General features: G+C 52.5%; 3 protein-coding genes across 5 annotated transcripts in view; 1 reads left to right on the plus strand and 2 right to left on the minus strand.

The window, feature by feature from the left end:
• Positions 1 to 956, plus strand: part of phaf1 (phagosome assembly factor 1) — a 15205-nt gene extending 14249 nt beyond the window's left edge. For all 3 annotated transcript variants that reach the window (XM_084450914.1, XM_084450915.1, XM_084450916.1), the window contains exon 16: positions 1 to 956. This exon is cut by the window's left edge and continues 2431 nt beyond it. The gene's annotated coding sequence lies outside the window, so the exon portion shown is untranslated.
• Positions 957 to 3353: 2397 nt separating this feature from the next.
• On the minus strand, positions 3354 to 4808 carry b3gnt9 (UDP-GlcNAc:betaGal beta-1,3-N-acetylglucosaminyltransferase 9; the record flags this gene model as incomplete). The annotated part of the gene is made up of 1 exon (XM_084451429.1): positions 3354 to 4808. The coding sequence occupies one exon, from the start codon at positions 4806 to 4808 to the stop codon at positions 3354 to 3356; it is 1455 nt and encodes a 484-aa protein (XP_084307555.1).
• Positions 4809 to 7329: 2521 nt separating this feature from the next.
• bbs2 (Bardet-Biedl syndrome 2) overlaps positions 7330 to 15000 on the minus strand; it is a 16552-nt gene continuing 8881 nt past the window's right edge. The window contains exons 11-17 of the mRNA XM_084450910.1: positions 13632 to 13803; positions 12790 to 12919; positions 11886 to 12005; positions 10639 to 10776; positions 10057 to 10169; positions 8613 to 8761; positions 7330 to 8033 (exon numbers count right to left, since the gene is read on the minus strand). Coding sequence (XP_084307036.1) covers positions 7927 to 8033; positions 8613 to 8761; positions 10057 to 10169; positions 10639 to 10776; positions 11886 to 12005; positions 12790 to 12919; positions 13632 to 13803 — 929 coding nt within the window. The 3' untranslated portion in view covers positions 7330 to 7926. The remainder of the gene's footprint in view (positions 8034 to 8612; positions 8762 to 10056; positions 10170 to 10638; positions 10777 to 11885; positions 12006 to 12789; positions 12920 to 13631; positions 13804 to 15000) is intronic.

The following is a 15000-nucleotide window of genomic DNA, read 5'->3' on the forward strand; positions in this document are numbered from 1 at the left end:
GTTGTATACATGGAGAGAATGGAAAAAAAAAACAGCTGTTTATCTTTGTGCCTCATCTCTCCTCTCTCTTTCTCTCTCTCTCCCTCCCTGTACATGGTTCTCTGAGCTGCGTAGTGTGTGTCTGACAGCATGTAGAGCCGTCTCCTCCGCCAGCGCCAGACGGCAGGGTGTGATGTGACGCCGTCACGTTAGAAGCGTCTAACTCGGTCACGAAGGGCCCGGCCTGGTCTGGTCGGTCAAACCAGGACTCTGACAGCGCTCCGATGTAACCTTGAGTGACTGGTGTCCTTATCGTCGCTCCGTGGTCGTAGTTCTGGGTTGACGCCCCCCCCAAGACCACCCTCTCCCCACCCAGACCTCCTGCCTGTGGCTGTGGTGTTCAAGTTATATTGCAATGTCAGTTCAGTCTTGCTCTGGTAGAACCCTGGCTGACCTGCCCTGCTGAGAGGGGACTGTAGCTCGCTAGCTTGGACGCTAGGACGTTGGACGCTAGGATGCTAGGACGCCGGGCTGGTAGCCCGAACTCAGGTGGACATATCAGACCCTTTGTTTATAATAGCCTGGAGCAGCTGACTGCTTCCTGCTCGTCTAATTGGCTGATTGATACCCTCTCCTGTGTTTGCGTTGGAATGATTGAATGAATGGTTGTCCAATCAGATTGTAATTAGCAAATGGACAAGTTCAGTGTAATATTCATATTAATGCTATGTATTGTCTCCCTTTATATTGTGTTACCTTCCCTCTAAAGTCAGGCCCATCCCGCCCATTTCTGGAAATGGAGACTTCTTGATTAAACTTGTGAATCAGACTCTGGCGTGTTTTCTACGGTGCGTCGGTCACTCGTGCACGTTGAACATGTGGGATTATCACGCACGTCTGACAAAGAACAGTAACCGTAACCTTGGTGATGGAGAGGGGTGGTGGGCTGGTTTAGAGCGCTGTGCGTCACGCCGTCGCGATGCCGTGATTGGCTGATGAGTCGACTAGGAACTCGATGTCATACATTTTCTAAGCGTCTTGACTGCTCGTTCTGAGGAGTAGAAGTCCCATTGCTGTGTTACAAGAAAGAATTAACATCAATGTTGTAATAAACGTGACGACAAACATCGGTGTTGATTGTTTTAATTTCTCTATAAAGGGGGAAGCATCATCTGTAGACATTGATGACTCCAGGGACAGGTTCAGTGTGATCTGACTTCTCCCATGGAGACTAAAGCTGATTTCTTCCAGTAATATAGACTCTGACACCAGCAGATCCTCCCTACAGCGTTCAGACCACATGTGGAGGATTGGGTCCAGACCCCCGACAGAAACGGCATCATTAACAACACGGATGAAGACGGAGAACATTATCCAGACCTTTGAGTGACGGGTAAAGAAGGGTTTTTCCTGCATAGAGACATTTTTGGTTTCAAAGAGATTTTAGCCAGAGCCAAAGGAAAATCACCTGTGCCAAAATGCTAAAAATTAATAAAAATAGCAATTCAAATCCTCTCCAAATGTGTTTGATAGCTTGTTTCAAGTGCAGCCCATCCCTCTTTCTTGCATTGTCCATGGTTTGGACCTCGTAATCACGATCATTAATAGACAGGTTATCAGGATCTTAAACATTTTGTCTTCATGTCCATTTTGTGTCATGTCAGGAGATTTCCCGCGACTGTGAAAAGTGAGCTCAGTCAGAACGACAGCAAAGACTATAGTCCTGTATACGCTGGTAGGATACTCAGCATAAAACTGAGGTTTCACCCCAAAATTGTGCGCACATCACCTCCCAGAGACCCACTCCGAGCCAGGAAAAACCTTGTTAAGCCCTCGGCACAGCATCTGGATGTGTTCTCAGAGGCCCTGGTAATAGCAAGGTTAAACATCCCCAAAAACAAGGATACAGAAATGTAACAGGCCCTCAAAGGTCACTTTCAAGTCTTCATGACTACTCTGCGTTGCACACCGGCGACACTGCTTCAGTCAAATCAGGGCTGAGTTTCCCAGAGGCATCGTAGCGCTACCTTCATCATAAGCTACGGCGTTCATCGTAGCGCTACGATGCCTCTGGGAAACTCAGCCCAGGACCATTTCAGCGACCCCTTCTGCGTCTCTGTGCAGAAATTAAACTTTATAAAAACTCTGGTTATAGACCCATAAGTCACCTGGCCCATTCGTCCACTGTACCTGAGTCTAGGGCACTTAATGGGTTAACACAATGAAACTTAAAGCACCATCATGGTTCATTTATGTAAAATAAAAATACAAACTTTAAAAAAGTGAATTACACCCACATTTGAATAGGAAAACTGGAAAATAAAAGCAAGGTAGAAAGCGAGCGAGGCATTGGCCTCGTCCCCAGACAGACTGTAGATTAGGCCAGGTATGTGAGACTGGCCAGGCATGAAAAGAAACCTGCGTTCTCTCTGAGGGGAAGAACACATGTGAGCGCACAACAGCTGCACGTCTTCAAACGTGACACGTCCCGTGACGCCAGCGCTTCCCGGCTGTCAGCACCAGATATCCCGTCTCCACGTTCCGTCTCGTTGTTCGTCACAAGTCCTTCTGCGTCCCGCGGGCCTTTCACATTATAGAACCTTCTGACCTCACTAACGTTCCCTCTGTTCTCCTTCCCTCCCTCCCTCCCTCATGGCCTCATGAGACCGTCCTGATCTCGCAAGCTCATGTTCAGTTCCTCTCTCCAGGGCGGGATTAGAACCCCGGGTCTCTCGCTTGGGAGGCGGAGGCGCTGACAGTTACGCCAGTAGGGACGTCCATCTTGGAGGGACTGTCAGCGCTCCTTTGAGGAGTGAGTTTCACCAGCTACTCCACGTTTCACTCGGCTACATCCACAGTGCAGTCTGGACTTCCCCCTATATCGAACTATTATCCTCCGATTACGTTTTGACCGGGCCAATCAGGGACTGTTCTTCCCCCCAGTAGAACAAAGTCCCTGATTGGTTCCCGTAGTTTATGTGTGAAAATGAAATACCAGCCACTGGTCAAACAGTCTCCCAAAGCAACGAATGGTAGGTTAACGAGGAATAAAGTAGAAATGAACACAGCCGTAAGTGCAGTTATAGAAGGAATAGACTCAATAACAACAATTAAAGAAGGACAAGAGTATTCACTAGCGGAGTTTCTCAGCGGAGAAGACGTTTTCACCGTTCTTCTGACTGGATTTGTCAGAAGTTTTGCTATGCTGGCTGGCTGAAGGAGTTAGTCTGTCAGGGCGAGTCCGACCGATAGTCATCGTTTCAGACAGGGGGAAGTCCAGACTGATCTACCGAGAGAGACTGAAAGTGAGCTGGCTAGGTCCGGATGGTCTCGCCACGTCTCACCTTGCTACCCTCCCTCCTACCTCCCAGGCCTCAATGCTTGACAAACACCTTATAGTTGTCCCCCCGGATGCCGTAGTCCTGCTCCTCCTCCTCGGACTCTTCTGGTTCCGCGAGGCCCCCGGCCACCGTGGCCCCCGCCCCCCTCGCCGCCGCCACCGGCCTGCCCCCCTTCGCCCGCCACCTGAACGGCCAGGGCGTGGGGGCCAGGCGCGTGTGGCAGGTCAGCTGCGGGTCGTGGAGAAGGTTCCACATCAGCCATATCTGCGGCGGGGTCAGGCTGTGCACCACCATCAGCTCCCGGTAGAAGCACGGGTCGAACACCTGCAGGTGCGGCGCCGCCGACGGGCGCACGATGCCGAAGGTCCGGAAGCCCTCGTGGCGCGTGGGCTTGACGCCGATCCTCTGCAGGCACATCCCCAGGAAGACGTCGTCGATGGGGAACACCTCCACCTGCTGGCAGGCGGCGGACAAGCGGCACGCCGTGTAGCCCGACATGACGAAGCCTCCGCCGCCGGCGTAGGCCGGGTACAGCCCGGCGCCGTACACCGACTCCGGGACGAAGTACTTGCTGCTTCGCCGGCGGATCGGCCGCGCGTGGAAGATGATGTCGCCGACGAACAGGTCGGCGTCCGACCTCTGACCCCTCAGCATCTCCAGGACGTTGTCCACGTTGACGTACACGTCGGCGTCGCCCTTGAAGACGAAGCGCACGTCGGGGCAGGAGGCGTTCACCCACTGCAGGAAGTGCGTCTCCTTGAGGGTGAGGTTGAAGAAGGTGTCCTGGAAGTCCCATAGCAGGATGTCCCCGAAGGTGTGGCTCTCGTACGCCAGCAGGCGGTCCCAGAGGGGGAGGGCCGTCCGGTTCCGGGGAACGCCCAGCAGGAACACCGTCCGGACCGTGACCCCGCCCCCCAGCACGCCCTCGAGCCCCCACGTGCGCCGCACCACCTGGCGCTTGTCGAAGTCGGCCGCCACGGACTTGACGGCGATGAGCAGGTAGGGGGCGGCACCGCCCGCGACGGAACACTTCTCCGGTTGGTCGATGAGGAGCTGGAAGTCCCGGTTGTCCTTCTCCCTCAGGTAGGCCTCAAAGTCGAAGGGGGGTTGTGTGGGCAGGGCAGGGGCGGGGGCCTTGGTCGGCGCCGCCTTCTTCCCCTTCCCCGGCCCTTTCCCTGGCCCCTTCCCCTTGGGGGCCTTACCCTTGGGCTGGGCTTTGGTTTTGGGCTGCTTGGGCTTGGGCAGGGCCTGCTGCTTGGTTCTGGCCCGGGGCTCGGACCAGCAGCGCGGCGTGGGCTCGGCGGTGTTGGAGTTTCCCCGCGGCCGGTCGGACGGCGCCCCCAGCAGGGCCCTGGAGCTGGGGGACGTCTGCTGGAGGCTCCACTCCCAGTTGGGGATCAGGCCCTGGTGGACGTACAGCAACACACACAGGACCAGCAGCAGCAGCACCGAGCACAAGACGTCTCCCTTGACGCGGACCCTCCTCATCGTGACCTGCTAGTGGACCCGCCTCCCTGACGGCTGTCTGTCCGCCTGCCCGTCCGCCTACCTCCTCTCTTCAGGCCTGTCTTGGACGCCTCAGTCTAGGGCCCTCGTCTCCCCCTCCCACCATCTCCTCCTCCGGGACCTCTCTGCTCCTGAAACAACCACAACAACAACATCGTCAGTTATCACCGACAAGCAGAGTAAACAAGAGCTAACTCGCAATAGGTGTGGCCACGTAGGCGCATGCGCAGTCAGAGCAGATTTTTAACGACATTCTTGAGTTGCTAGTTACCGCCAAAAGACATCGGCTACACTAGACCTAGTTCAAGTCAAGAGATATCAATAGTTCACACTTTTCCTGTTTTAATCATTCCTTTATGACTTTTGTTTTGTGTTTGAAATGTGACTATAGTCCCACAAGAGGGAATTGCAACGTTACAGCAGCAAAGTGGAGAAAGAGCTGTTGGCACTTTCCCGCTTGTTTATTTTCAGGCTGTTGTCCACAAATCACTGACAGCTTTCTGCAGAGTTACAGAAGATCAGACGGCTCAGAGCATTATAGGAGACGGTTCTTCAACAGACACGACTGAATTGATGCTTACGCACTCAAAAGCACAATAGAAACATCTCCTGTTAATATGGTTAAATTGAGCAATATTGTTCCATGACACTTCTAAGAGTGAAACCCCCCCAAGAGCCCCAAAGTTGGTTGATTTAGCTGGAGGGGGGCGTGTCGGACATTATGTAATGGATGCTTACGGTGCCGCTATATGTATTAGGACACAGTGTTCTAGTCAAACGCATTAAATGCACGTCTGTTATTGCCATTAATGCAACTATTCGTTCCTTTCAAAGATGACACATTCCTGCTTCATCCAGACTAAAATCACAAGTTTTCCTGCCCGAACATCCCAACGCCATTAAACCAGAACTTTGTGCACCATAATGGTTCATGCGTAATCCACGCGTAAATTAGTATATTATATACAAATGTAATACTTTGCACGGGTGGCAGGCAGGCCTTTTGTCAATGTGTGAGATGCATCTGCAGCAGCAGACTTACCAGGAGAGAGAGATGTCGCCAGAGCAGTTACCAGCACATCTGGTTTCTGTAACAAAATCTGCACACTCAGCCCAGCGTCCAACACAGACCGTTTGAAAACGGAAAGACAGTTTAGTGAAGAAGTCGTCTGGACGCGGGTCTACTCGGGCTGTACTCGCAAGTCTCGGTCTCCCGGATGAAGAGGGTTGGAGTCGGTAGGGAACCAGTTGGAGTCGGTAGGGAACGGGACGGCTGGGAGAGAAGCATCTTTAACAGCCTGTACTTTTCCCCCAGCACACGTGACGCGGTGGGAGTCTGTAGAGCTACGAGCCAGATGCCAGCGCAGCAACCGGAGACCGGAGGGGAGAGAGAGAGAGGAGGGAGGAGAGGAGGGAGGAGAGGAGGGAGGAGGGGAGAGGAGGTGGGAGGAGAGGTGGGAGGGGAGAGAGGAGGTGGGAGGGGAGAGAGGAGGAGGGAGGAGAGGAGGGAGGGGAGAGAGGAGGAGGGAGGAGAGGAGGGAGGGGAGAGAGGAGGAGGGAGGGGAGAGAGGAGGGAGGGGAGAGAGGAGGGAGGAGACGGAGACGGTCTGGAGGGGAGAGAGGAGGGAGGGGAGAGAGGAGGAGGGAGGAGAGGAGGGAGGGGAGAGAGGAGGAGGGAGGAGAGGAGGGAGGAGAGGAGGGAGGAGAGAGAGGAGGAGGGAGGAGAGGAGGGAGGAGAGGAGGGAGGAGAGAGAGGAGGAGGGAGGAGACGGAGACGGTCTGGAGGGGAGAGGAGGAGGGAGGGGAGAGAGGAGGAGGGAGGAGAGGAGGGAGGGGAGAGAGGAGGAGGGAGGAGAGGAGGGAGGAGAGGAGGGAGGGGAGAGAGGAGGAGGGAGGAGACGGAGACGGTCTGGAGGGGAGAGGAGGAGGGAGGGGAGAGAGGAGGAGGGAGGAGAGGAGGGAGGGGAGAGAGGAGGAGGGAGGAGAGGAGGGAGGAGAGGAGGGAGGGGAGAGAGGAGGAGGGAGGAGACGGAGACGGTCTGGAGGGGAGAGGAGGAGGGAGGGGAGAGAGGAGGAGGGAGGAGAGGAGGGAGGGGAGAGAGGAGGGAGGGGAGAGAGGAGGGAGGGGAGAGAGGAGGAGGGAGGAGACGGAGACGGTCTGGAGGGGAGAGGAGGAGGGAGGACCGACGAGTTGGAGGACCTGATCCCTGGACAGTATTTAAAGCAGTGATATATGGTCTGGTAGTCTGGAGCATGTGACCCGCTCTTCCACCCCCCCGGCCCTATGGCCCTGAACATGGCAACAATTAACAACCTGGTCTCGTTTAAAACCGCCCTCCTCACGCAGGCAAGCATGCGACAGGTCCCACGGGCTCCACCATCAAAGCAGACGCACGCCGGCATAAGTTAATTTATTTAAAATTCTGCACAAACACAGCGTTCACAGTCTATGTACAGATATATGTACATAAAGATATCCCACCCAGCCGTGCCCTGTTAACATTCATGTATATCCACAGTACAGTTGTCTTTGGCTACACAACTCAGCTGTACAGCTGGTCTGACTCTGGCCTGCACCCCCCTCCCACACACACACACACACACACACACACATACAGGGTCTTCTACACACCACTGAAACCCCAGACCCACACTGAGGGGGGGGTTCGGTAGAGAGGGGGAACCTTTCCTCGCAGTCAGAGAGAGTTATATTGTAGTTATAGAGAGTGTAGATAGAACTGGTACGTGTTTGATTCTGTGCTGTTGTCCTGCCGTGTCTGTGCGTGCGCGCTGGCGTTTCGCTGTGCTCTCGTAGGAGGAGGCCGCCGGCGTCCGAGCGACGGTCTCGCCGCTCACAGGAAACGGCAGCGGCGAGGGTCACGGGGAGGAGGGGGGGAGGGTCACGGCGAGGAGGGGGGAGGGTCACGTCATCTGTGTACACAACGCTTCGACCCGCGCCGAACTGAGCGGTACAGCTGTCTGCCCCTCTAAACAACTGGAATGATACACTGACTCATAGCTCCTCCCTCTCTCCCTCTCTCCCTCCCTGTGCGTCAGCCCCCTCTGTGGTCTTCCTGCCACCGGGTGGCGCTGTGTCCCTTCAGGAAGAGGCGGTTCCCGCCCTCATGATCTTGAACAGGGCGTTGACGTTGTTGTTCTTAATGGCGTCGCGACAGGCTGTGATCACCTGGTTCTTAGGCTTCCCCACTGAGAGAGAGAGAGAGGAGGGGGAGAGAGAGGAGGGGGAGAGAGAGATAGAGAGAGAGGAGGGAGAGAGAGGAGGGGGAGAGAGAGAGAGAGAGAGAGGAGGGAGAGAGAGAGAGAGGAGGGAGAGAGAGGAGGGGGGGAGAGAGAGAGAGGAGGGGGAGAGAGAGAGAGAGAGAGAGAGAGAGGAGGGGGGGAGAGAGAGAGAGGAGGGGGAGAGAGAGAGAGAGCGAGAGAGAGAGAGGAGGGAGAGAGAGAGCATGAGTTAGAAAGGAGTGGAAGAGTACTGTGAGTTACTGTGTGTTCTTGTACATGAGAATTAGTTCTAGTTGTAGTCTTATAGTCCACACACATCCACCATCCATCTCTCTCATTCACACACTCACTCACTCACTCACTCACTCACTCACTCACTCACTCACTCACTCACTCACTCACTCACTCACTCACTCACACTCTCACACTCTCACACTCTCACACTCTCACACTCAGTCTCTCACTCTCTAACTCACACACTCACTCTCACACACGCACACGCGCGCACACACACACACACACACACACACGTACACACACACTCACCTCTGAGGCGCCCGGCCCTCTGGATGGCCTGGTTGACGGTCTTCAGACGGGCCAGCAGGGCGTGGTGGTTGTTGGAGCGGATCTTGTACTGGGTGATCAGGTCTCTGTTCAGGTCGTACAGCTCCATGTAACGCTTCTTCATGGTCCTCCTGGAGAGAGCAGCAGAGAGACGGGGAGAGAGACGCGCGGGTCAGCTCCCGTGTGTCTGGTCCTGGTGTGTGTGGGTGTGGTCCTGGTGTGTGTGTGTTTGGTCCTGGTGTGTGTGTGTTTGGTCCTGGTGTGTGTGGGTCTGGTCCTGGTGTGTGTGGGTTTGGTATAGCTGTGTGTGTGTGTGTGTGTGTTTGGTCCTGGTGTGTGTGGGTGTGGTCCTGGTGTGTGTGTTTGGTCCTGGTGTGTGTGTGTTTGGTCCTGGTGTGTGTGGGTCTGGTCCTGGTGTGTGTGGGTCTGGTCCTGGTGTGTGTGGGTTTGGTATAGCTGTGTGTGTGTGTGTGTGTGTTTGGTCCTGGTGTGTGTGGGTGTGGTCCTGGTGTGTGTGTTTGGTCCTGGTGTGTGTGGGTGTGGTCCTGGTGTGTGTGTTTGGTCCTGGTGTGTGTGTTTGGTCCTGGTGTGTGTGTGTGTGTGGTCCTGGTGTGTGTGTTTGGTCCTGGTGTGTGTGTGTTTGGTCCTGGTGTGTGTGGGTGTGGTCCTGGTGTGTGTGGGTGTGGTCCTGGTGTGTGTGGTTCTGGTCCTGGTGTGTGTGGGTGTGGTCCTGGTGTGTGTGGGTCTGGTCCTGGTGTGTGTGGGTTTGGTCCTGGTGTGTGTGTGTTTGGTCCTGGTGTGTGTGTGTTTGGTCCTGGTGTGTGTGTGTTTGGTCCTGGTGTGTGTGTTTGGTCCTGGTGTGTGTGTGTTTGGTCCTGGTGTGTGTGTTTGGTCCTGGTGTGTGTGTGTTTGGTCCTGGTGTGTGTGTGGTCCTGGTGTGTGTGGGTGTGGTCCTGGTGTGTGTGGGTGTGGTCCTGGTGTGTGTGGGTGTGGTCCTGGTGTGTGTGGTTCTGGTCCTGGTGTGTGTGTGTGTGGTCCTGGTGTGTGTGGTTCTGGTCCTGGTGTGTGTGGTTCTGGTCCTGGTGTGTGTGGGTGTGGTCCTGGTGTGTGTGTGTTTGGTCCTGGTGTGTGTGTTTGGTCCTGGTGTGTGTGTGTGTGGTCCTGGTGTGTGTGTTTGGTCCTGGTGTGTGTGTGTTTGGTCCTGGTGTGTGTGTGTGTGGTCCGGGTGTGTGTGGGTGTGGTCCTGGTGTGTGTGGGTCTGGTCCTGGTGTGTGTGGGTGTGGTCCTGGTGTGTGTGTGTGTTTGGTCCTGGTGTGTGTGTGTTTGGTCCTGGTGTGTGTGGGTGTGGTCCTGGTGTGTGTGTGTGTTTGGTCCTGGTGTGTGTGTTTGGTCCTGGTGTGTGTGTGTGTTTGGTCGGGTCACTCACATGTCCCCCATGAGCCGGGCGTCCTCCGCCTGCACCAGCATGTTCCTGATGTGGTTGGAGTGGTCGGCCATGGCCGCCGTCAGCTTCTGGTGCACCGAATGGAACTCGTCCACCTGGGACACGGAGAGGAACGTGATACAACGCCACCGGGCCGGGAGGTTGGGGGTTCGATCCCCGGCCGAGTCATACCAAAGACTAAAAAATGGTTCCCAGTGCCTCCCTGCTTGGCACTCAGCATCAAGGGTTGGATTAGGGGTAAGTCCTTGCGACATACGTGTCTACCTCAGTCAGAGTGGACCTCAGCATGTCTACCTCAGTCAGAGTGGACCTCAGCATGTCTACCTCAGTCAGAGTGGACGTCAGCGTGTCTACCTCAGTCAGAGTGGACCTCAGCGTGTCTACCTCAGTCAGAGTGGTCCTCAGCGTGTCTACCTCAGTCAGAGTGGACCTCAACGTGTCTACCTCAGTCAGAGTGGACCTCAGCATGTCTACCTCAGTCAGAGTGGACCTCAGTGTGTCTACCTCAGTCAGAGTGGACCTCAGTCTGTCTACCTCAGTCAGAGTGGACCTCAGTCTGTCTACCTCAGTCAGAGTGGTCCTCAGCTCCTCAAAGTACGCGGGGAAGTCAGCCTCTGCCTGCAGGTCCTCGATGGCCAGGAACGAGGCGAGGGATTGGACCAGATCTCCCGCCAGGTCGATGTCGTCCGTGCTCAGCGTTATCTGGTGGGAGTGGAGAAGTCAGGTGATCAGTGCTGGCCAATGTAGTCTGGAGGAGGGGTGGGGGGGGGAGAAGTCAGGTGATCAGTGCTGGCCAATGTAGTCTGGAGGAGGGGGGGGGGGGGGGGGGTGTCCATGACGTAGTCAGCAGCACTGTGGCCTGTACCTCTCCAGACACAGGCTGGACACTGACACATACAGAACACAAAGGCCTTCAAAATACCGTCTGTAGTAAAAGTAACGTTTACCCTTTGGTTAAGTAAAATACGTAACTCAAAGCAGTTTGTAAGAGTGGTCATAGATGCTACTGTTAGTGTGTGTGTGTGTGTGTGTGTGTGTGTGTGTGCGTGTTTCGGTTTCTGTAATGTTTAATATTGTTTTAATTGGGGGGTGGGGTGGGGGGCGTGCACAGTGATGTAATTGTATGTATATGTATGTGTGTATGTATGTATGTATGTATGTGTGTGTGTGAAAGCATGTGTTAAATGGACGTTTTTAATATGGACCCCAGGAAGAGTAGCTGTTGCCTTACCAGGGTTTTTCCTGGCAAAGAATGGGTCTTTGGGGGGGGGGGGGGTGAGTGGGCACACAATTTTGGGGTGAAACCTCAGTTTTATGCCGAGTAGCCTACCAGCGTATACAGGACTATATTCTTTGCTGTCGTTCTGACTGAGCTCACTTTTCACAGTCGCGGGAAATCTCCCGACATGACACAAAATGCACATGAAGACAAAATGTTTAAGATCCTGATAACCTGTCTATTAATGATCTTGATTACTAGTGGTCCAAACCATGGACAATGCAAGAGAGAGGGATGGGCTGCACTTGAAACAAGCTATCAAACACATTTGGAGAGGATTTAGAGAGATTTGAGCATTTTTGGCATTTTCCTTTGGCTCTGGCTAAAATCTCTTTGGGCGGCGTCAATAAATCCTCTACGCAGGAAAACCCCTTCTTGCTATCCAAACAGGGATCCAAATAAACAATCAACAATAAACACAGCAGCTGTGAGTCGTCAGGGCTGCGGGGGCGTCACCGTACCTCAGGACGCGCTGACTACAGTACGGGACACGGCGGGGGGTCTAGTCGGCGCCGAGGCGGGATTACTGTACCTCTCCGGAGGACGCCATGCTGAGAGAGACGAGGCCGCCGCCCCTCAGAGAGCTGAAGGTCACGTCTGGACTGTCCACCCCCTCTGGCAGCAGGAAGTTCTGGTTCAGCCACATCGCCACCTCAGGAGGACACACACACACACACGCACACACACACACACACACACGCGCACACACACACAATACATTTAGATCCCTAACAAGGATGCTTATGTATAGCCAGATGTAAGTACCATTTACAATGAAACGCTCGGTATGAATGAAATGCATCCAAAATGTGTGTGTTTGAAAGCTGTTACGTGAGTATTTGTTTGTGTGTGTGAGAGAGAGCGAGAGAGAGAGAGAGAGAGAGAGATAGAGAATGTGAGAAAGAGAGAGAGAGAGAGAGAGAGATAGAGAATGTGAGAAAGAGAGAGGTAGAGAGAGAGAGAGAGAATGTGAGAAAGAGAGAGGTAGAGAGAGAGAGAATGTGAGAAAGAGGTAGAGAGAGAGAATGTGAGAGAGAGAGAGAGAGGTAGAGAGAGAGAGAATGTGAGAAAGAGAGAGGTAGAGAGAGAGAGAATGTGAGAAAGAGAGGTAGAGAGAGAGAATGTGAGAGAGAGAGGTAGAGAGAGAGAGAATGTGAGAAAGAGAGAGGTAGATAGAGAGAGAATGTGAGAAAGAGCGGTAGAGAGAGAGAGAGAGAATGTGAGAAAGAGAGAGGTAGAGAGAATGTGAGAAAGAGAGCGGTAGAGAGAGAGAGAGAATGTGAGAGAGAGAGCGGTAGAGAGAGAGAGAGAGAGAATGTGAGAAAGAGAGCGGTAGAGAGAGAGAGAGAATGTGAGAAAGAGAGCGGTAGAGAGAGAGAGAGATAGAGAATGTGAGAGAGAGGGAGGTAGAGAGCAGAGACACGGATGTATCTTACTCTCTGAGGCCGGTCGTTGATGTTGAAGGTGACTCGGCCGCCGGGCGGGAGGGAGGCGGGGTCCAGGGCGAGGTCGTACATGGCGAAGCGCGGCAGCTGGCGTGTGATCTCAAACACGTGGAACTGGGTACTGAGGGAGACGGGGATCAGAGGGGTCGTTAGCCGGTGACACGCTAATGACAGACTCACACTACAGGATCTCTAAAATCCCAACCCATTTCAAAATCAGGTTGCATCACACACATAACACACACATAAGGATATTAACACACAACAGATGTTCTTCTCACGAATCTCAAACTATACACGCTGCAAGATTTGAAATTAACGACTCATCACACACCACAGGATATTAGAGTGTTTGTGGGAGCAACAAACCACTATTGTCTCGCTTGTAAAGTAGTGACGTAATAATCCAAATATCAAGCATGTCTTATATTATCGGGGCCGCCCCGATGGGTCTGCAAGCGGATCAGGAGGTTTAACATTGGTTCTGTAAACCCCTCACAGTACAAGATAATCCGAACATTGGTACCGCCCGACAATCCAGACCAGATTTCTCCTCCGATTGTTGGGAGGGGTGAATCAGGGGCCCAAATCGGCCCAAAAACCCTGTAGTGTGAACTGTAGTGTGAGCCCGGCATTGAGGAGACGGTAACATTGAATCTGGGTAATGTAGTCTGTCTTCCAAAGATTTAAGTAATCTCATGCTCTCTTCTTTCTTCTTCAGTGAAACACAATGGAGGATGAGGAGACAAGATGGCTGCCAGCCTGTCAACCAGTTGGCCTCCTGTACCTCTCAGTGCGGTCAGTCTACCTGGCCTGTCCTTCTCCTGACCCACCTGGTCCTGCCCCCTACGAAGGCCTTGATGTGCAGGTCCACGGGGATGTCTTTGGGGGGGACGATGGGCACCCTGACGCAGCCGGACAGGTGCTGGGCGCTGGGGTGGACCACGTGGCTCTCGCCCTCGAAGATGCCCTCGGCGAAGATCAGCACGGCGCGGATGATGGTCTCTGGGGGGCGGAGCAAGTACGTCAGAATAGAGGAGGAGCCGCTGCTTCAGAAACACACTTAACACACGGAATTATATATTTATATATATATATATATATCGTTGTAACAAATGGGGGGAAAAAAAGTTTATAAAAATATAATATGCTATATAAACTTGTATGCAAATGTTGATATTGCATGAGAACTTTTGATGCTGTCTGTATAACTCTGATTGATAATAACATGATTGTTTGATTTGTTGATTGATTGATTGATAATCACATGATGTAATCATATCGCTGTTGAACAACTGCTATTGATGCACTGGAGGCAAACCTGAAGAAGCTTTTGATGCTGAAAGCGTTGTTTGCTCCTGTACAGGTGCATCCCAAAAGATTAGAATATTGTGAAGAAGTTCATTATTTTCCGTAATTAATTCAAAAAGTGAAACTTTAATCAAGCCTTTTTTGTTTTAATCTTTATGATTGTTCAGTATGTTCATTTATACACTCAATACTTGGTCGGGGCTCCTTTTGCACAAATTACTGCATCAATATGGAGCAACATGGAGGCAATCAGCCTTGAAATATTTCACTGAATGTGTAATGAATCTATAATAGGTGAAAGTTTCACTTTTTGAATTAAATTACGGGAAATGAATTTACCACAATATTCAAAATTGTATTTATTAATTAATTTAACCGTTATTTAACCAGGAAGTCACCATTGAGAAACAAGTTCTCTTTTGCGAGGGAGACCTGGCCAAAACAGCAGCAATAGTAATGAAAATAATAAAATTGACATTACAGCACATAAACCAATTGGAACCAGTAGCCTATAAAATACTGGTACATGATATACAATTCAATACATATAAAAGCCTAAGAAATACTGGTACATGATATACAATTCAATGCATATAAAAGCCTAAGAAATACTGGTACATGATATACAATTCAATACATAAAGCACAAGGAAACAGAAAAAGCCTAGATACTCAATTCGTGAAAATATCTCTCTACCTATTGAAAACAGTGACATTCTTCCTTTAGGTGATTCTGGATCAGTGATTTGAAATGACCGAGGGAGATTAAGGTGTCTAGGTGGGTGGGTGTGCTCTTCAAGTTTATCCCAAGCCGTAGGAGCAAAGTGAGAGAAAGCTCCTCTCCTAGGATGGATTCAGGGACTCTAGGAGTTTTAGGGAGTAGCCATCTGGA

Source organism: Borostomias antarcticus (genome assembly GCF_949987555.1).
Source record: "Borostomias antarcticus genome assembly, chromosome: 16".
Taxonomy (NCBI): domain Eukaryota; kingdom Metazoa; phylum Chordata; class Actinopteri; order Stomiiformes; family Stomiidae; genus Borostomias; species Borostomias antarcticus.